This window comes from Boleophthalmus pectinirostris, unplaced genomic scaffold, assembly GCF_026225935.1.
Source record: "Boleophthalmus pectinirostris isolate CB_2022bp ecotype Guang Dong unplaced genomic scaffold, ASM2622593v1 HiC_scaffold_9, whole genome shotgun sequence".
NCBI lineage: Eukaryota > Metazoa > Chordata > Actinopteri > Gobiiformes > Gobiidae > Boleophthalmus > Boleophthalmus pectinirostris.
Window position 1 is genome coordinate 2,717,211 of NW_026571541.1, and position 17,500 is coordinate 2,734,710.

At 41.1% G+C, this 17,500-nt stretch overlaps 1 protein-coding gene across 1 annotated transcript in view; it reads left to right on the forward strand.

The window, feature by feature from the left end:
• Positions 1 to 17,500, forward strand: part of LOC129407218 (neuroblast differentiation-associated protein AHNAK-like) — a 30,297-nt gene that overhangs the window by 3,645 nt on the left and 9,152 nt on the right. The window contains 5 exon segments of the mRNA XM_055147745.1: positions 2,753 to 2,906; positions 3,304 to 3,497; positions 9,572 to 9,795; positions 9,868 to 14,499; positions 14,501 to 17,500. The exon segment at positions 14,501 to 17,500 is cut by the window's right edge and continues 2,120 nt beyond it. Coding sequence (XP_055003720.1) covers positions 2,753 to 2,906; positions 3,304 to 3,497; positions 9,572 to 9,795; positions 9,868 to 14,499; positions 14,501 to 17,500 — 8,204 coding nt within the window.

The following is a 17,500-nucleotide window of genomic DNA, read 5'->3' on the forward strand; positions in this document are numbered from 1 at the left end:
TCTCTGTCTGTGTCTCTGTCTATGTCTCTGTCTGTGTCCCTGTCTGTGTCTCCTGTCTATGTCCCTGTCTGTGTCTCCTGTCTGTGTCTCTGTCTGTGTCTCTGTCTGTGTCTCCTGTCTGTGTCTCTGTCTGTGTCTCTGTCTGTGTCTCCTGTCTGTGTCTCCTGTCTGTGGCAGCAGGGGTGGGACAGGGTTCTTTGTGTGACTGTGCATGTGCCTACAGGTGAGGGACCGGAGAGCCCCTCCACCCCACAGCCCCTACAGCAGCCCCTCGGAGGAGCAGGACAGCCCAGAGAGAGCGGTGCGCATACTCACACTAAATACATGTTCCACTGTGTGTGTGGGCAGAGACTGACATGTACACACACACACACACATCATGGGGATCTTCTGCTTTGTGGGTCTCCATGAGGTTAATCATTATAGCTCAACAACTTGACAACATGATTTAAAGTGCTAATATGGGTCTACAGAGTTTAAAGGGCCCATATCACAAACATATTGTGTTTTTAATGGAAAACACTCTGTTCCACCTTGTCATGTCATGAGGTAATACAGGAAATGCTCCATGTGCTTTTAAACTCCACACACCTTCACTAAAATTATTTGGATCTTTTCAGTTGTGGAATTTCCCATCTCTACTGAACTAAAGGTAAAAGGAGCTGTTCACTTGAAAACTATAGCTTCGTGATGTCGCAAAATCAGAGCATTTTGAGCTTTAGCAATGTACACAAACTAGTAATAAAGGGTTACTTAATCATGTGTGAATGAAACAAAACACAACCCCAGGTCTGTGTTTGAGGAGGTAAAAGTATTATAGCATGTCTCAGAGCTCACAAAAGCCCATTTTGCATTTTTAGGACCTTTAAAGGTTATGGTTGTTGCTCTACCAGATTCTTTCCCATGTACTTGAGCCCGTGTACTGTGTTGCCCCAGTGCAGATATATTGATACATACTAGTATAAGCATCTTTTGAGATAAAAAAAAAAAAAAAAAAAAGTCTTTGCTATGTACTGTCTCATCTGTCACATTTAGTTATCTAATAATTAGAAAAGGGTCTAGATGTGACTGATGGGGAACACCACAGTGATAGTTCCTAAAATTAACCTTAGCCATGTAGTTATGCTAATTATTAACCCAATTAAAAAAATTAAAAATTAAAAATACTCGCTATGACAAAGTGGAGCTCCCTCTTTCAGACAATGGCGCCAAACCTCCACTACATAATGCAGCTGCAGCACGAAGCTTTGTCATCATAGCAACACTTCGGTTGTTGAGAGTTGTGAAAAGCACTTACAAATTACTCATTGTGTTGAATAATTAATTACTGGTACAGTGCCTTTAAGGTTGGGAAATATAATTTATTTCCAAAGCATGGTCAGTGTTATGGTCAGGATTATGATCAGGGATAGGGTCAGGGTTATGGTCAGGATTATGGTCAGAGATAGAGTCAGGGTTATGGTCAGAGATAGAGTCAGGGTTATGGTCAGGGATAGGGTCAGGACGCACACACAGAGGGTCTGACGTGGCTGTGTTGCAGGTGCAGAGGGAGAGGCTCCATGCTGAGCTGAAGCAGGTGCTGAGTCAGAAGAGAAGCCTGAGAGACATGGAGCCGGAGCCAGCCGACCAGCACACGGTCTGCACACAGAACACTTCACTGGGGAACACGCCACATGACATACATGACATACTGAAAAGGACTTTGAATCACAGTCAGAGCTGCCTTGGGGCTGATGGACACTGCAAACATTTAAACCCATACAATAGCGTGTTTTGCCCTAGGCTTGTTAAAAGTATCAAAAGTCACATTCTAAAACGGTCCTAAAATTAATATCGTGTATCATGTATCAGTACTAAAAAGTCACATTCACAGGACAGAAATGAACCTTTTCTTAACAGCTTCATCTAGAACTAGATCATAGACTAGTATATGGCCATGGACCACTATGGAATCTACCTTGAGCACTGAGGGATTAAGGCCACATGGTAACAGAAAAGAGTACAATGATTTAATGCTGAAATGCTTACAGTCTAGTGTCTATATAAAGTGTTTTTTTTATTATTATTGTGGTATTGGAATGGTACTGAATCTATTCCTTAGATTTCTAAAGATTCAACAGGCGTAGCACTAAACTCTGTAAATCTGAGTTGAAAAGGGGATATTATGCTAAATCTACTTTTTGGAGCTTTCTACCATGTTATACCATTGTTCCCTCATCAAAAACATGTCACCATGCATGTTTGAGTAATCTAGTGATCTCTCTCGGGCCCTATTCTTCTCACTCTTCTTGTGGTTAGCTGTGATTCTGTCCAGTGCTCAACCCAACAACATGACACAAAACTGTAGACAACAACTCAGAAACCTGCTGCGATGTGCAGTAATATCGCTGGATACATGTTTTGTGTTTTTGTGTCCATCAAAAGCCTAATACATTATGTGTTAGCAGTTACACCCCATCTAAGTGTAATATCCCCTGTTTAAAGAAATTCTATAACTTGTTCTGAATGATACAAGAATATTTGAGAGATCCCTTTTGCATTTTCCGAGAAACATGCTACATTTGATTCATAGTGATTCCATGGGCTCTATGGTCTCGTTCAAATGTAAAATAAGAATCACTGAAGAGCCAGAACTCTCTCAGTCTCTCTCAAGCTAAACTATTAGAAGGGGCTTTTACGGTCATCTTATCACTGCAGATAAGCTGGCAGTAGAATGTGCTTTAACATGTTCTGGATTGTTCTGTAGAAGGAGGAGGACATGTCTGAACCGGTGGAGATTGTCATGGAGACGGAGGCAGAAGCAGGGGCCAGTGGCTACAGTGTGACCGGAGGAGGACACCGTGGGATCTTTGTGAGAGATGTTCTCAAAGACTCTCCAGCAGCAAAACACCTCAGTCTGCAGCAAGGTACTGTCTGCTCTGCCCATACAAGTGCAGCAACATTAGGTCTACTGCAGAAACAACCTAAATGATTATCATTTGAGCTCGTCAGCAGTCCAGCTACAACAGGCCTACTAAGGAGACTCTACCCATATGACTTCCTCTACACAAAAAGTGTGGCATTTCACTCAAGCTTTTATCCATGCTATGCAATACATACAATAAAAGCCTCATGGGACACTAAAGAAAGGTTGCTCTAAAAACATATTTATCTGCCCCAAGCTACAAGTGAAGGTTAGCATTACCTAGCATTACCACTATATGACTGTTAATGTAGGAAAGGCTGAAGTGACTCATAAATACAGAATGTCTCCTTGAAAGTGAGTAATAGAAAAGTGCTGATTTACACATGTTGTTTCTTTAGGAGATCAGCTGTTGAGTGCCAAAGTCTATTTTGATAATGTCAAGTATGAAGATGCACTAAAGATTCTTCAGTGTGCAGAGCCATATAAAGTCAGCTTCCAGGTGAAGAGGACCGTCACCAAAGAGGCCCCCAATGTCAGAGCCCGACTGCCCAGTGTAGAGGTCAAAGGGCCCCGTGCCAAAGCAGCTAAACTGGTAACTACCCTAACATAAAACTTATAATCAATCAATCAATCCACAACTTTATTAATCCCAAAGGGCAATTCAGTTCGCACATCTCTGGTCGTGCACAGTCTATAAATAATAAAAGAAAAAGAAAAACAGATAACATACATTCAAACCACAGTGCATCAGGGACACAATAGCAAATTCACTTTCCATTTAAAAGCTTTATGGCAGAAGGAATAAAAGATTTGGCGTAGCGGTTGGTCTTTTGCTGTGGGGTGACATATCACCTCCGAGAGAGCATTTGCACAAACTGTGACTGTGACCATGGTTAGGCTCAGTGTGGCCTTAGTCTTTTGGAGCACCCAATGTCTCCACACAGAGGCCAAATCCTCAATTTGAACACCGCTGATTTTGCTGCACACTTTAACTATCTGGTTCAGACTGTTCTTGTCCTTCACAGATAACCCATAAAACCAACAAATAAAAGAAAAGGTCAGCAAACTTTCAATAAAGGAATGATAAAAATTATTTAAAATGTTAGGTGACACATTAATAGAGCTGAGCTTCCACATCAAGTGAACCCACTGCTGTCCTCATTTGATAATTTGTTTTGTGTTCTTATCAAGCCTTAGGGAGGAATCCATCACAGTTCCCAAATACCTATAGGAGTCCACCATTTCTACTACTTCCCTAAGGACTTACTGGCTGGGTATTGGGCTGTGAACTTTTTCCCAGAAGTCCACAACAATTTCTTTGGTTTTAGTTATATTTAGGTCCAGGTGGTTATTATCACACCATTCAATGAAAGCAGGTAGAACTTGGCCATGGTCTGAGTTTGCTCCCTGCAGGAGAGAGAGGAGGACAGTATCATCTGAAAACTTAATAATGTAGCTGCCCTCATTTGCGGACCTACAACTGTCTGTATACAGAATATAAAGCAGCGGAGACAAAACACAGCCCTGGGGGGGGGCCAATGTTTGAAACGGGATTGGACATTTCCCCATTCAAAAGGACTCTCTGTGTGCAGTGGGTTAAGAAGTTTAAAAGTAGCAATAAAAGCTGATTGGGTAGACTAAAAATCGAAGCTAATCTAATTAAAATATCTGGCTACATCTTGTTAAAACTTGAAGAGAAGTCTTCAAAAAGTATCCGTGCATGTGAGTTGGGCTTTTCAAGGTGTTTATAAATAGCGTCCAAAAGAAATATTTTTGCATCCTCTACACCTTTCCCTGCTTGATAAGCAAACTGCAAGGGGTCTAGTTTGCCATTGGTTAGAGAGAGGATATTCTTTTAGAATCTTCTCAAAGATTTTCATTACTAATGAGGTAAGAGCAATTGATGAATTCACTTAGTTCCTTTGAATTATTCAACTTAGGAACAGATATAATAGTGGATGTTATCCACATTGAGTGTGTATACATGCACATCAGTATCCCGGTTATGATCGGGTTTTTTGAGTATCCCAGTTTCTTCATTGGTGCATGTATACGCGGTACCCCGGTTTCAGTATCCCGGTTATGGCAGTATCCTGGTTATTAGAAACCACGTTACTGTAGCAGGTTTATTCCGATAGTAACCGGGATACTGTGGCATGTAAACACAGTATCCCGGTTACTGCAACATAAAGTTGAGTGCACATGCCCAAAAGACAAACACTTTCCAGTTTTTTCACCGCAACAGTAGCGACATAAATAAAGTGACCAACATAAATAAAGTGATCATACATGAGTGAAATAACTGTAAAATAAAGAGCTGCGCTAAGCCTGCACACGTACAATCTGCACTCGTATGACCTGCACACGTATGATCGCTGAAAAGCTAAAACATGAACTATCTCCTAGATAGAACACACTTACCATCATTAGCACCTCCTTTGTCACAGAAAGAACACACATATTACACTGAGTCGTGTCCTTTAGTCCAAAAGAAGCTGAACTGCATCAGTGGCCCAAGGAGCGAACTGTTTTTATCACAGCTAACAGTTTATGCTAATTAGCCAAGCGGTTTCGTTTCTGTAAAACGTAAACAAAGCTGAATTATATTATCAAACGGGCTGATGTGACTCTACAGTGGTTATGGTTTATATGTTGTAAAGTTGAGTTTATTTATGCAGAAGATTTAATGTGGGATTTAATTGTGGGGTATCTCATAGCTCCTCAGCCTGGTTAAACCTCATGAGCTTCCTATGCTAAAAGAGCTCATGGTTTGTATTTTTCTTGGTTTATTAAATTGATTTAAGTAAATTTTTGCACTTGCGAATTTGTAAGATTATGTCAAGAAACCAGGATACTCCATTCGATCATGTATACGCGGATATGAGTATCCCTGTTTCTCAGCGCGCATGTATACGCGGTTACACTCTTATCATCAGAAGGTCCACTAGTCAGAAAATCATGACCTCTTCTATTGGTTTGTCAGCAACATATCTCTTGAACAATTGAATGTATATTTGATGAAAGCAACAGGGAATAATCCCTGGATATCAGGGAAGAATTAGTAAACTTTTGGATGTATACCAATTAAAAATGGCTGCAACATCAACATTTTTAGAGATATTGACAGGAAAACGCATAATCATGCATAACAGCATTAGCTAAGGCCAGCATTACTTAATTTGTTGATTTACAAAACCACCAATGCTATATTAAAAGAAAAAGATTTAAAACTAGAAAAGCGCTCAGAGAGCGCAGACCTCCGCCAAGGACTACCCCCATTTTTTATATAAATTGCGATAAAATCAGTCTTCAGGATCAGATCCGGATCAGCCTTTGGAATATGAAAGAGGATCCCATTGTCCATCCCTGAGTCAAATTTCATGGGGTTTGGTCAATAATTAACCGAGATATTGAGAAACAAAATTTTTGGCCCCATTTACCACAATGTTAACTAAAATTTCAAAGTGATCCAGAATCCAGGATTTCTTCCGGATCACCCCCAAAATGAAATCAGTTCTTCCTTTTCACATTTCCAACAAATCTTGAAAATTTCATCAAAATCGGTCCATAACTTTTTGAGTTATGTTGCTAACAGACAAACAAACAAACAGACAAACAAACAGACAAACGCTGGCAAAAACATAACCTCCTTGGCGGAGGTAATAAAATTGAAATGAAAGTTGTAGAGCTTGATTTACTGAACATTTTGCAAGTTGATGCCTGAAAATGAGACAATTATTAACCCTGTTACACTTAATACAGCCATTTCCACCCAAATCATTATTTCCTCAAACATTTTTGCTGTATTTTAAGGGTTTAATATATTTATTACTTTTAATATTTACTTTTTAAAATATTTAAAACTTGAAATACAGTTTCATTTGTAACAAGGCCGCAGCTGCAATTTTGTTTATAAATTAGCATACCTAAAAGTCAAGGTCACACGCTCAGGAGAATTAACAGACAAATGCATGGAAACAACATTTAAATAGACAGGGTTTTGCAAGTGCAATAGGGTTAAGGAAGTAATGAAAATTGAAATGGCTGCTGTGACCTTGGAAAATGGATCAAGGTCAAATGGCTGGTATGGGACAAAGGTCATGGTAGGGATAATATTTTGGCATAGTGGAAAGGATCTTGTAAAAATCCTTTATATTATAAGCAAATCTAGTTCCCATTGAAATGCATTGGAAAAGTTAACTTTGCCCTATAAGATCCACAAAGCAGGTCACTGTGACATAATTCAAGAATTGGAAAGAGCTATTACCCTAAGGTATCTAAAGACATTCATATGGACTCTGTAAGTCAAACAGTCTAGATTTGTCCAGCCATGGTTAACGGACAGACAGACGGATGGACGCCGGACAATGGGTGATCGCATAAGCTCAGCTTGAGCTTACAGCTCACAATCTGAGCTAAAAATGCCTTACAGTTGGCCCTTTTCAATACGACCAGGTGGGATACCCAGAACAGGAGCATTTTTATGACACGCCTAAATAGTACATATACTTTGAGCTGAGCTAAAAATATCAAGGCCTCTTATTTGTTCACAAAATTGGCAGTTCGTATAAAAATGTATGTCTTTATGAACTTTGAGATGAAAATTTGGAAAATACCCTACGAGATCTGTGGTATACTGAAAACACTACCTGAACATGGATTTTCTGACTAGAGGGTCTTCTGATGATAAGGCTGACCCCGTATAGGCAGTATCCCGAATACTGACATAACCGGGATATAGCTAAAAACTGGGTTACTGATGTGCATGTATATGCACTCATTGTTGGTATTTGGCCGGAATTTGCACATATCTGAAGAAGTGTAGTAAATACACCACTGAGCTGATGAGCACAGTACCTGAGAGTGCGTCCACAGATGCCATCTGGGCAGCTTTACTCGTGTTTACCTTTTTAAGGTTCGTTATTGGGAACAAGGAACATTCGGGTTTTACATCACCAAAATTGGCTTCTCAAACCTGGCAAAGAAAACATTTGGCAAGTGGGCATCATCAACACTATTAAAACTAACATTTTCGCCTTGTTACAGCAAACGTTGGTTCACTAATGCCATTGACTTGATGCCTCTCCATGCTGCTCTGAGATGTCCTCCTGAATAGAGATTTTTATCTGTTTTATCCTTATAAATCCTTCTACTATGTCTTATTCCATTCTTAACTTCTCTGTGGACTTCTTTCTTTTACTGTTCATCTCCTAAATAATGAATTCTTTTCTTTTTTATTTAAAACAGACTTAAATTCCTTTGTTACCCATGGCTTGTTGTTAGGGAATATAACCACTTCTTTAGAAGGAAGTATGCAGTCAACATAGAAAGTTATATAAGATGAGACACCATCAACAAGTTCACTTGTATTCTCACACGCGTCTATAAAACAATCCCAGTCAGTACATTGTAAAGATGCTTGGAGAGAGCTTATGCACATTTCATTCCACACTTTAACAGTTTTCCGCACCTAAAAACAGGTCTATATACTGGCAGCAAGAACATGTTGTTGTCGTACGAAGCCCCGAATGGGGGGGAGTGTTTGTAAGCGCCACTCACTGAACCATAGCAAAGATCCAATCGCATATTCCTCTGTGTTGTCGGGCACGCCATATATTGCTCATAGGTTTTAAGTGTTTTCTCCAGTTTACAGTGGTTAAAATCTCTCAGAATGAATTTAGGAGCATCCAGACAAATAGAGTCGATCTTAAGAGTTACGTCAGCAATCAGCTGAGCAGCAGTTGTAGCGCTGGCTTTCGGATGGATGTACACTAACGTAAAAAACAGCTGCTGGAAGTCATGGGGGAGACAGAACGGTCTGAGTGATATTGTCAATAGCTCCAAGTCTCGGGTACATATTTTCTCCCTGACAGTGACAGTGTTGCAGTAACACTGATTCATGTAAAGCAGAGTCCTCCACCTTCTTCCCTGTAATTTCCACGGATCTATCCATGTGCAGCGGGCATCCAAAACCCAACAAATTCAGATCAGTGTCTATGTCTGATTCACCAAGCCAAGTCTCCATGAAAGTGAGTAGGCAAGCGTTTTTCACCTCATGTTTCAGTTTAGCACACGCCTCTAGCTCATCAATCTTGATTGTGATGGACTGATGGCTGTTTACATGGCGATTCTTGATTCTCTTCCTCTTTTGCGGTGTTTGGTGTTCCCGAGTCCCGAGTCCTGATACTCTGTAGTGGTCATGAGATCGTAGTCGAGGCGTGCATGGACAGAAGAAATTCTCGGCTGTAGATCAGCCTACCATTGATGCCGTGTCCCTCCACGCCAAAGCCGGTGGAGACGCACATCAGCAACACGAGTATGCACAACAATGCAAAAGTCTTTAAGCGTATGCCCATGATCGTTCCCTGGTGCACTCACGGTTCACTTCCACACTAACTTGGATAACATGGACAAGATTTGTTAACAGAGACGAGTTAAAAACATTAAAAACGAGGCAATAAACACGAGACCAGAGACTGCCTTGTTGCACGCTGTGGAGTGCACCCCTCTATAAAGACATTGATCTTGAATGTTAGATTTAGTGTTGGTAACAATTTGCATAATTATTTGAATTTTGATTCTACTTTTATTCAGGAGCCTTGTAGCACTAATTTGATATATTATATTATTAATAATAGTGTATTATTGTGACTTGTGATGTTTCAGAGTGTGAAGGGGATGAAGCCATTTAAAACCCAAAAGAAACGAGGAGGTCGCTTTGGCCTGAAGAGGTTGAAAGAAAGGCACACAGGAGAGTTGGAGCAGGAAGATGGTCCCCCCAGTGAGGACCAGAGTGATGAGGGCGAGGAGTTCTCTCTTCCCAAAATGAAACACTCCCGGAGTTCCAAGGCACAACCTGGAGCCACAGGAAAGAGCAGACAGTACGTCAGGTGAGCTTCAGCTGCTACTGTAATGATGGACACACAAGTGCACAAGTCTGATAACACATGTACCTTTAACAGGTTCCCCCACATGAAAGCAAGGGCAGAGTGTGGAGCAAAGCCAGGCCAACCAGAGGAAACTATGCATATGGAGATGTCTGGAGCAAAAGTCAAAGCTCATGGAAAAGCCCATAAATTTGGCATCCATTTTCCCAAGTCCAAACACACGAAGTCTGGTTCCGTGGAGGGCACCGCACCCAGGGTGACTGTGCAGCCACCAGAGGTCACCCTCAGTCTGCCTGAAGATGGAGCCTATGAAGGGGATAAGAGCAGAGCACAGATGAGCAAACCCAAAGTAGATTTGGCTCTTCATTCTGGAGGGTCGGATTTCCATGGAGAATTGAATGCAGAGGCTGGGAATGTTGATGCTGGCAAAGGTAATGCTAAGCTCAGAATGCCAAAGTTAAAATTACCAAAGATTCGACTGTCACGACATTCAGATGACATGGAAGGTGATGTGAATATAAAAGGAGATGTCAAAATCTCTCCCCCACCCCAAGTAAAGGTGTCTGCAGGCATCCCAGGGGCAGCCTCAGTCAGTGTGTCCAAAGTTGAAGGAAGGCCCAGTGTGGAGGTGTCAGACCCACAGGGCACAGGAGCTGGGGTCATGGTTGTGCCAGCTGTGGCTATGCGTCTGCCTGATGAAGTGGAAGGCACATTTAAATGTCCAAAGATTTCTATGCCAAAAATGGAATTATCAGATGTAGAACACGCTAAAGAAGATTGTACACTGGAAACAGACACTGCAGATGTGAACATGGGACATTATGTTGGTGGGGATGGACATTTCAAAATGCCAGAATTTAATGTTATTCTCCCCAAAAAGGAGTCATTCAAGACAGAGAGAGAGATGCAAGAGGAAGAGACAATTACATTACCTAAAGTAGACCTAACTATTCCAAAGGTTAAGAAAGAAACATGGAAAGCAGAATATAATAAATATGAAGTATCGGGGGGACAAGCTGAAATCAAAATGTCTTCTGTTGATCCTGCTTCAGAGTTGTCACATGAAAGTGATCTAAAACTGAAAGGACCTCATTTAGAAGAAAGTGTAACTGCCCCACTACTGGACATATCTCAACCAAAGATGATAGTAACAAACACTAAAATCAGAGGTACCATAGAGACAACAGAGGTACAGTTTCAAGGACCACCAACTGAGGTCTCCTTTCCAGACATAGATCAAAAGAAAGGCAACATTAACATTGCAATGCCAGATATTGAATATGGAAAAGGAACCATTTCATCTGTTGAAAAAGTATTACTGGAAACAGGACTGACGGGAGACATTGGAGAACAGAGTCTGTCTACTGACATATCCCTTCCGGATGTCAAATTACCTGAGGCAGGGATGTACATTCAGGGGCCAAAAGTCGAAGGTGGGGCTGGATTTGAGATGCCAAAAACTGATCTGTCAAAGAGAAAATCAGTAGAAGGATCTGAAGTTGACATTAGTTCTGATGGAAAAGCAAATGTATCAAAAGTGGACATTTCATTGCCAAACGTCAATATAACACCGGCAGCTGTAGAAGTTAAAGGGTCTGAGATAAAGGGAAGGAAAGTACACATGCCAGACATTGATCTTAACCTTTCCAAAGAAAAAACAGATAGATCAGGGGCCAGCATCAAATTTCCACATTTCAAACTCCCTACAGTTAACATTTTAGCCCCAAAAGTTGATTTAGAATTTGGTCATTCAAAGCAAGGTGATGATGTAGAAGTAGAGCTGCTGCGTGCAGAGGGCAGCAGACCTTCTTCAGGGGGTAGTTATGATCCACCAAATATTTCTGTCAAAGAACCAAGTTTGTCTTCAAGGTTCAATGGACAATCAAAAGGAGATGATGCTTTATCATGCCCAAAGGGAAAAATTATTGTTAACCCAACACATGTAGAAGGCAAGGTTGAGGTGCAGGAGGCTGGTGGAAAGAAAAAGGTTAAGGGAAAGAAAAAAAAAATAAAACTGCCTTCATTTGTATTTTCCAAGAATAAAGCTGACTTATCTGCTTCGTGTGCTGAAGAAGAAACAACATCCCCTAAAATACAGCTTACAGGGAAAGAAGGTGCAGCAAAACTAGAATCTGATTTAGAGGGAAAAAGTGGTTTCCATGGACCTGATGTTCATATAAAACTCCCCAAATTTTCAATGTCAGGCTCATCAACAGTTACATCTCCAGACACGGAAGTCCTTCTCCCAAAACCTGAAATGGGTGGTTCAGAAGGTGACAATAAAATCTCTGAGGGAAGCTTAAGAATGCCCAAAATACCAACAATTGATGTTTCAATGCCAAAATTTGACCTAGATATATCATTGCCCAAAGGCCAAGGGAATATCAAAGCAGGCACTGTCTCAACTTCAGGAAAGCTCCAACTTGATAATGTAAAACCCTCAGACATTGATATAGAGGGACCAAATCTGAACATTTCAGATGTGGACATATCCTTACCAGAGGCCACTGTTGTTGGCCCAGAGGTTGAGATTGAAGGGGGACTACCATGTGTTGACATTTCACTTCCTAAAGGAAAGACTAAAGGTCGAAATCTAGATATAGAGGGCCCTGCTGGGGGAAAGTTAAAAATGTCTGGAATCAAAATGCCTAAGGTTGACATAACTCTCCCAAAAGGAAAGACTGACGGACCAAAGCTTACCACAGAAAGACCTGAAGCTCACCTAGAAGGATCAGATGTAGATATAAAGGGTCCTGCTGGGGGAAAATTCAACATGTCTGGAGTCAAAATGCCTAAAGTTGACATTGCCTCAGCAAATGTAAAACCAAAAACTGATATTGAAGGGTCAAAATCTGGAACAATCAATATGCCAGATGTTGACATATCTCTTCCCAAAGGAAGCATAGAGGGGCCTGAGCTGGAACTTGGAGGAAAAGCTGGAAGTTTCAAGATGTTGCATCCAAATCTTCCTTCTGTTGATATCTCACTTCCAAAAGGAAAGATTGAAGATCCTGACGTTGATATAGATGTTTCTAGTGGAGGGAAATTTAAAATGCCTGATCTGAAAATACCTTCTATTGACATAGCACTGCCCAAAGCAAATACCAAGGGTCCTGAAGTCAGCATAGAGGCCCCTGGAGGACATTTAGAAGGACATAAGAAAGGGACATTTGAAATGCCTCACATGCCTGATATTGATATTTCTGTGCCTAAAGGAAAGATCAAAGGCCCAGATGTAGATATAGAGGGTTCTGCTGAGAGAAAGCTTCAAATGCCTGATATCAAATTGCCAAATGTTGACATTTCTTTACCAAAAGGAAAATTTAAAGGCCCAGAAATTGATATCAAAGGGTCGAAATCTGGAAAAATCAATATGCCAGATGTTGACATATCTCTTCCCAAAGGAACCACAGAGGGACCTGAGCTGGAAATTGAAGGAAAAGGTGGAAGTTTTACGATGCCACATCCAAATCTTCCTTCTGTTGATATCTCACTTCCAAAAGGAAAACTTGAAGGTCCTGACGCTGACATAGATGTTTCTAAAGGAGATACATTTAAAATGCCTGATCTGAAAATGCCTTCTGTTGACATAACACTGCCCAAAGCAAAAACCAAGGGTCCTGAAGTCAACATAGAGGCCCCTGGAGGACATATAGAAGCGCATAAGAAAGGGACTTTTGAAATGCCTCACATCAAAATGCCTGATATTGATATTTCTCTGCCCAAAGGGAAGGTTGAAGGTCCTGAAATAGACGCTCAGGGGGCAAAGTTCAAAATGCCTGAAATCAAGATGCCCAACATTGACATATCTTTGCCCAAAGGGAAGGGTCTAGGAGCAGACACTGAAGGAACTCTTCCTTCTGTTGATATTTCACTTTCAAAAGGAAAAATAGAAGGTCCAGAAGTTGACATTGAGGGACCTAAAGGAAGAAAGTTCAAGATGCCTCACCTGAAAATGCCAGATGTGGACATAGCCTTACCCAAGGCCAAAGGTGTTGGTCCAGAGATTGAGATTGAAGGGGGACTACCTTCTGTTGATATTTCACTTCCAAAAGGAAAGATTGAAGGTCCAGATGTAGATATAGAAGGTCCTGCTGGGGGGAAGTTCAAAATGCCTGGTATCAAAATGCCTAAACTTGATATAACTCTCCCAAAAGGAAAGACTGAAGGTCCAGAGATCACCACAGAAAGACCTGAAGCTCATGTAGAAGGATCAGCAGGTGGAAAATTCAAAATGCCAAATGTAAAAATGCCAAATGTTGACATTTCTTTACCAAAAGGAAAATTTAAAGGCCCAGAAATTGATATTGAAGGGTCAAAATCTGGAAAAATCTATGTGCCAGACGTTGACATATCTCTTCCCAAAGGAACCATAGAGGGACCTGAGCTGGAAATTGGAGGAAAAGGTGGACATTTCAAGATGCCTCATCCAAATCTTTCTTCTGCAGATATCTCACTTCCAAAAGGAAAGATTGAAGGCCCTGACGTCGATATAGATGTTTCTAAAGGAGGGAAATTTAAAATGTCTGATCTGAAAATGCCTTCTGTTGACATAACACTGCCCAAAGCAAAAACCAAGGGTCCTGAAGTCAACATAGAGGCCCCTGGAGTGCATATAGAAGGGAATAAAAAAGGGACGTTTGAAATGCCTCACATCAAAATGCCTGATATTGATATTTCTCTGCCCAAAGGGAAGGTTGAAGGTCCTTGAAATAGATGCTCAGGGGGCAAAGTTCAAAATGCCTGAAATCAAGATGCCCAACATCGACGTATCTTTGCCCAAAGGGAAAGGTCTAAGAGCAGATGTTGAAGGAACTCTTCCCTCTGTTGATATTTCACTTCCAAAAGGAAAAATAGAAGGTCCAGAAGTTGACATTGAGGGACCTAAAGGAAGAAAGTTCAAGATGCCTCACCTGAAAATGCCAGATGTGGACATAGCCTTACCCAAGGCCAAAGGTGTTGGTCCAGAGATTGAGATTGAACGGGAACTACCTTCTGTTGATATTTCACTTCCAAAAGGAAAGATTGAAGGTCCAGATGTAGATTTAGAAGGTCCTGCTGCGGGGAAGTTGAAAATGCCTGGTATCAAAATGCCTAAACTTGACATAACTCTCCCAAAAGGAAAGATTGAAGGTCCAGAGATCACCACAGAAAGACCTGAAGCTCATGTAGAAGGATCAGCAGGTGGAAAATTCAAAATGCCAAATGTAAAAATGCCAAATGTTGACATTTCTTTACCAAAAGGAAAATTTAAAGGCCCAGAAATTGATATTGAAGGGTCAAAATCTGGAAAAATCAATGTGCCAGACGTTGACATATCTCTTCCCAAAGGAACCATAGAGGGACCTGAGCTGGAAATTGGAGGAAAAGGTGGACATTTCAAGATGCCTCATCCAAATCTTTCTTCTGCAGATATCTCACTTCCAAAAGGAAAGATTGAAGGCCCTGACGTCGATATAGATGTTTCTAAAGGAGGGAAATTTAAAATGCCTGATCTGAAAATGCCTTCTGTTGACATAACACTGCCCAAAGCAAAAACCAAGGGTCCTGAAGTCAACATAGAGGCCCCTGGAGTGCATATAGAAGGGAATAAAAAAGGGACGTTTGAAATGCCTCACATCAAAATGCCTGATATTGATATTTCTCTGCCCAAAGGGAAGGTTGAAGGTCCTGAAATAGATGCTCAGGGGGCAAAGTTCAAAATGCCTGAAATCAAGATGCCCAACATCGACGTATCTTTGCCCAAAGGGAAAGGTCTAAGAGCAGATGTTGAAGGAACTCTTCCTTCTGTTGATATTTCACTTCCAAGAGGAAAAATAGAAGGTCCAGAAGTTGACATTGAGGGACCTAAAGGAAGAAAGTTCAAGATGCCTCACCTGAAAATGCCAGATGTGGACATAGCCTTACCCAAGGCCAAAGGTGTTGGTCCAGAGATTGAGATTGAAGGGGGACTACCTTCTGTTGATATTTCACTTCCAAAAGGAAAGATTGAAGGTCCAGATGTAGATATAGAAGGTCCTGCTGGGGGGAAGTTCAAAATGCCTGGTTTCAAAATGCCTAAACTTGACATAACTCTCCCAAAAGGAAAGATTGAAGGTCCAGAGATCACCACAGAAAGACCTGAAGCTCATGTAGAAGGATCAGCAGGTGGAAAATTCAAAATGCCAAATGTAAAAATGCCAAATGTTGACATTTCTTTACCAAAAGGAAAATTTAAAGGCCCAGAAATTGATATTGAAGGGTCAAAATCTGGAAAAATCTATGTGCCAGACGTTGACATATCTCTTCCCAAAGGAACCATAGAGGGACCTGAGCTGGAAATTGGAGGAAAAGGTGGACATTTCAAGATGCCTCATCCAAATCTTTCTTCTGCAGATATCTCACTTCCAAAAGGAAAGATTGAAGGCCCTGACATTGATATAGATATTTCTAAAGGAGGGAAATTTAAAATGCCTGATCTGAAAATGCCTTCTGTTGACATAACACTGCCCAAAGCAAAAACCAAGAGTCCTGAAGTCAACATAGAGGCCCCTGGAGGACATATAGAAACGCATAAGAAAGGCACGTTTGAAATGCCTCACATCAAAATGCCTGATATTGATATTTCTCTGCCCAAAGGGAAGGTTGAAGGTCCTGAAATAGATGCTCAGGGGGCAAAGTTCAAAATGCCTGAAATCAGGATGCCCAACATCGACGTATCTTTGCCCAAAGGGAAAGGTCTAAGAGCAGATGTTGAAGGAACTCTTCCTTCTGTTGATATTTCACTTCCAAGAGGAAAAATAGAAGGTCCAGAAGTTGACATTGAGGGACCTAAAGGAAGAAAGTTCAAGATGCCTCACCTGAAAATGCCAGATGTGGACATAGCCTTACCCAAGGCCAAAGGTGTTGGTCCAGAGATTGAGATTGAACGGGAACTAGCTTCTGTTGATATTTCACTTCCAAAAGGAAAGATTGAAAGTCCAGATGTAGATATAGAAGGTCCTGCTGGGGGAAAGTTCAAAATGCCTGGTATCAAAATGCCTAAACTTGACATAACTCTCCCAAAAGGAAAGATTGAAGGTCCAGAGATCACCACAGAAAGACCTGAAGCTCATGTAGAAGGATCAGCAGGTGGAAAATTCAAAATGCCAAATGTAAAAATGCCAAATGTTGACATTTCTTTACCAAAAGGAAAATTTAAAGGCCCAGAAATTGATATTGAAGGGTCAAAATCTGGAAAAATCTATGTGCCAGACGTTGACATATCTCTTCCCAAAGGAACCATAGAGGGACCTGAGCTGGAAATTGGAGGAAAAGGTGGACATTTCAAGATGCCTCATCCAAATCTTTCTTCTGCAGATATCTCACTTCCAAAAGGAAAGATTGAAGGCCCTGACGTCGATATAGACGTTTCTAAAGGAGGGAAATTTAAAATGCCTGATCTGGAAATGCCTTCTGCTGACATAACACTGCCCAAAGCAAAAACCAAGAGTCCTGAAGTCAACATAGAGGCCCCTGGAGTGCATATAGAAGGGAATAAAAAAGGGACGTTTGAAATGCCTCACATCAAAATGCCTGATATTGATATTTCTCTGCCCAAAGGGAAGGTTGAAGGTCCTGAAATAGATGCTCAGGGGGCAAAGTTCAAAATGCCTGAAATCAAGATGCCCAACATTGACATATCTTTGCCCAAAGGGAAGGGTCTAGGAGCAGACGTTGAAGGAACTCT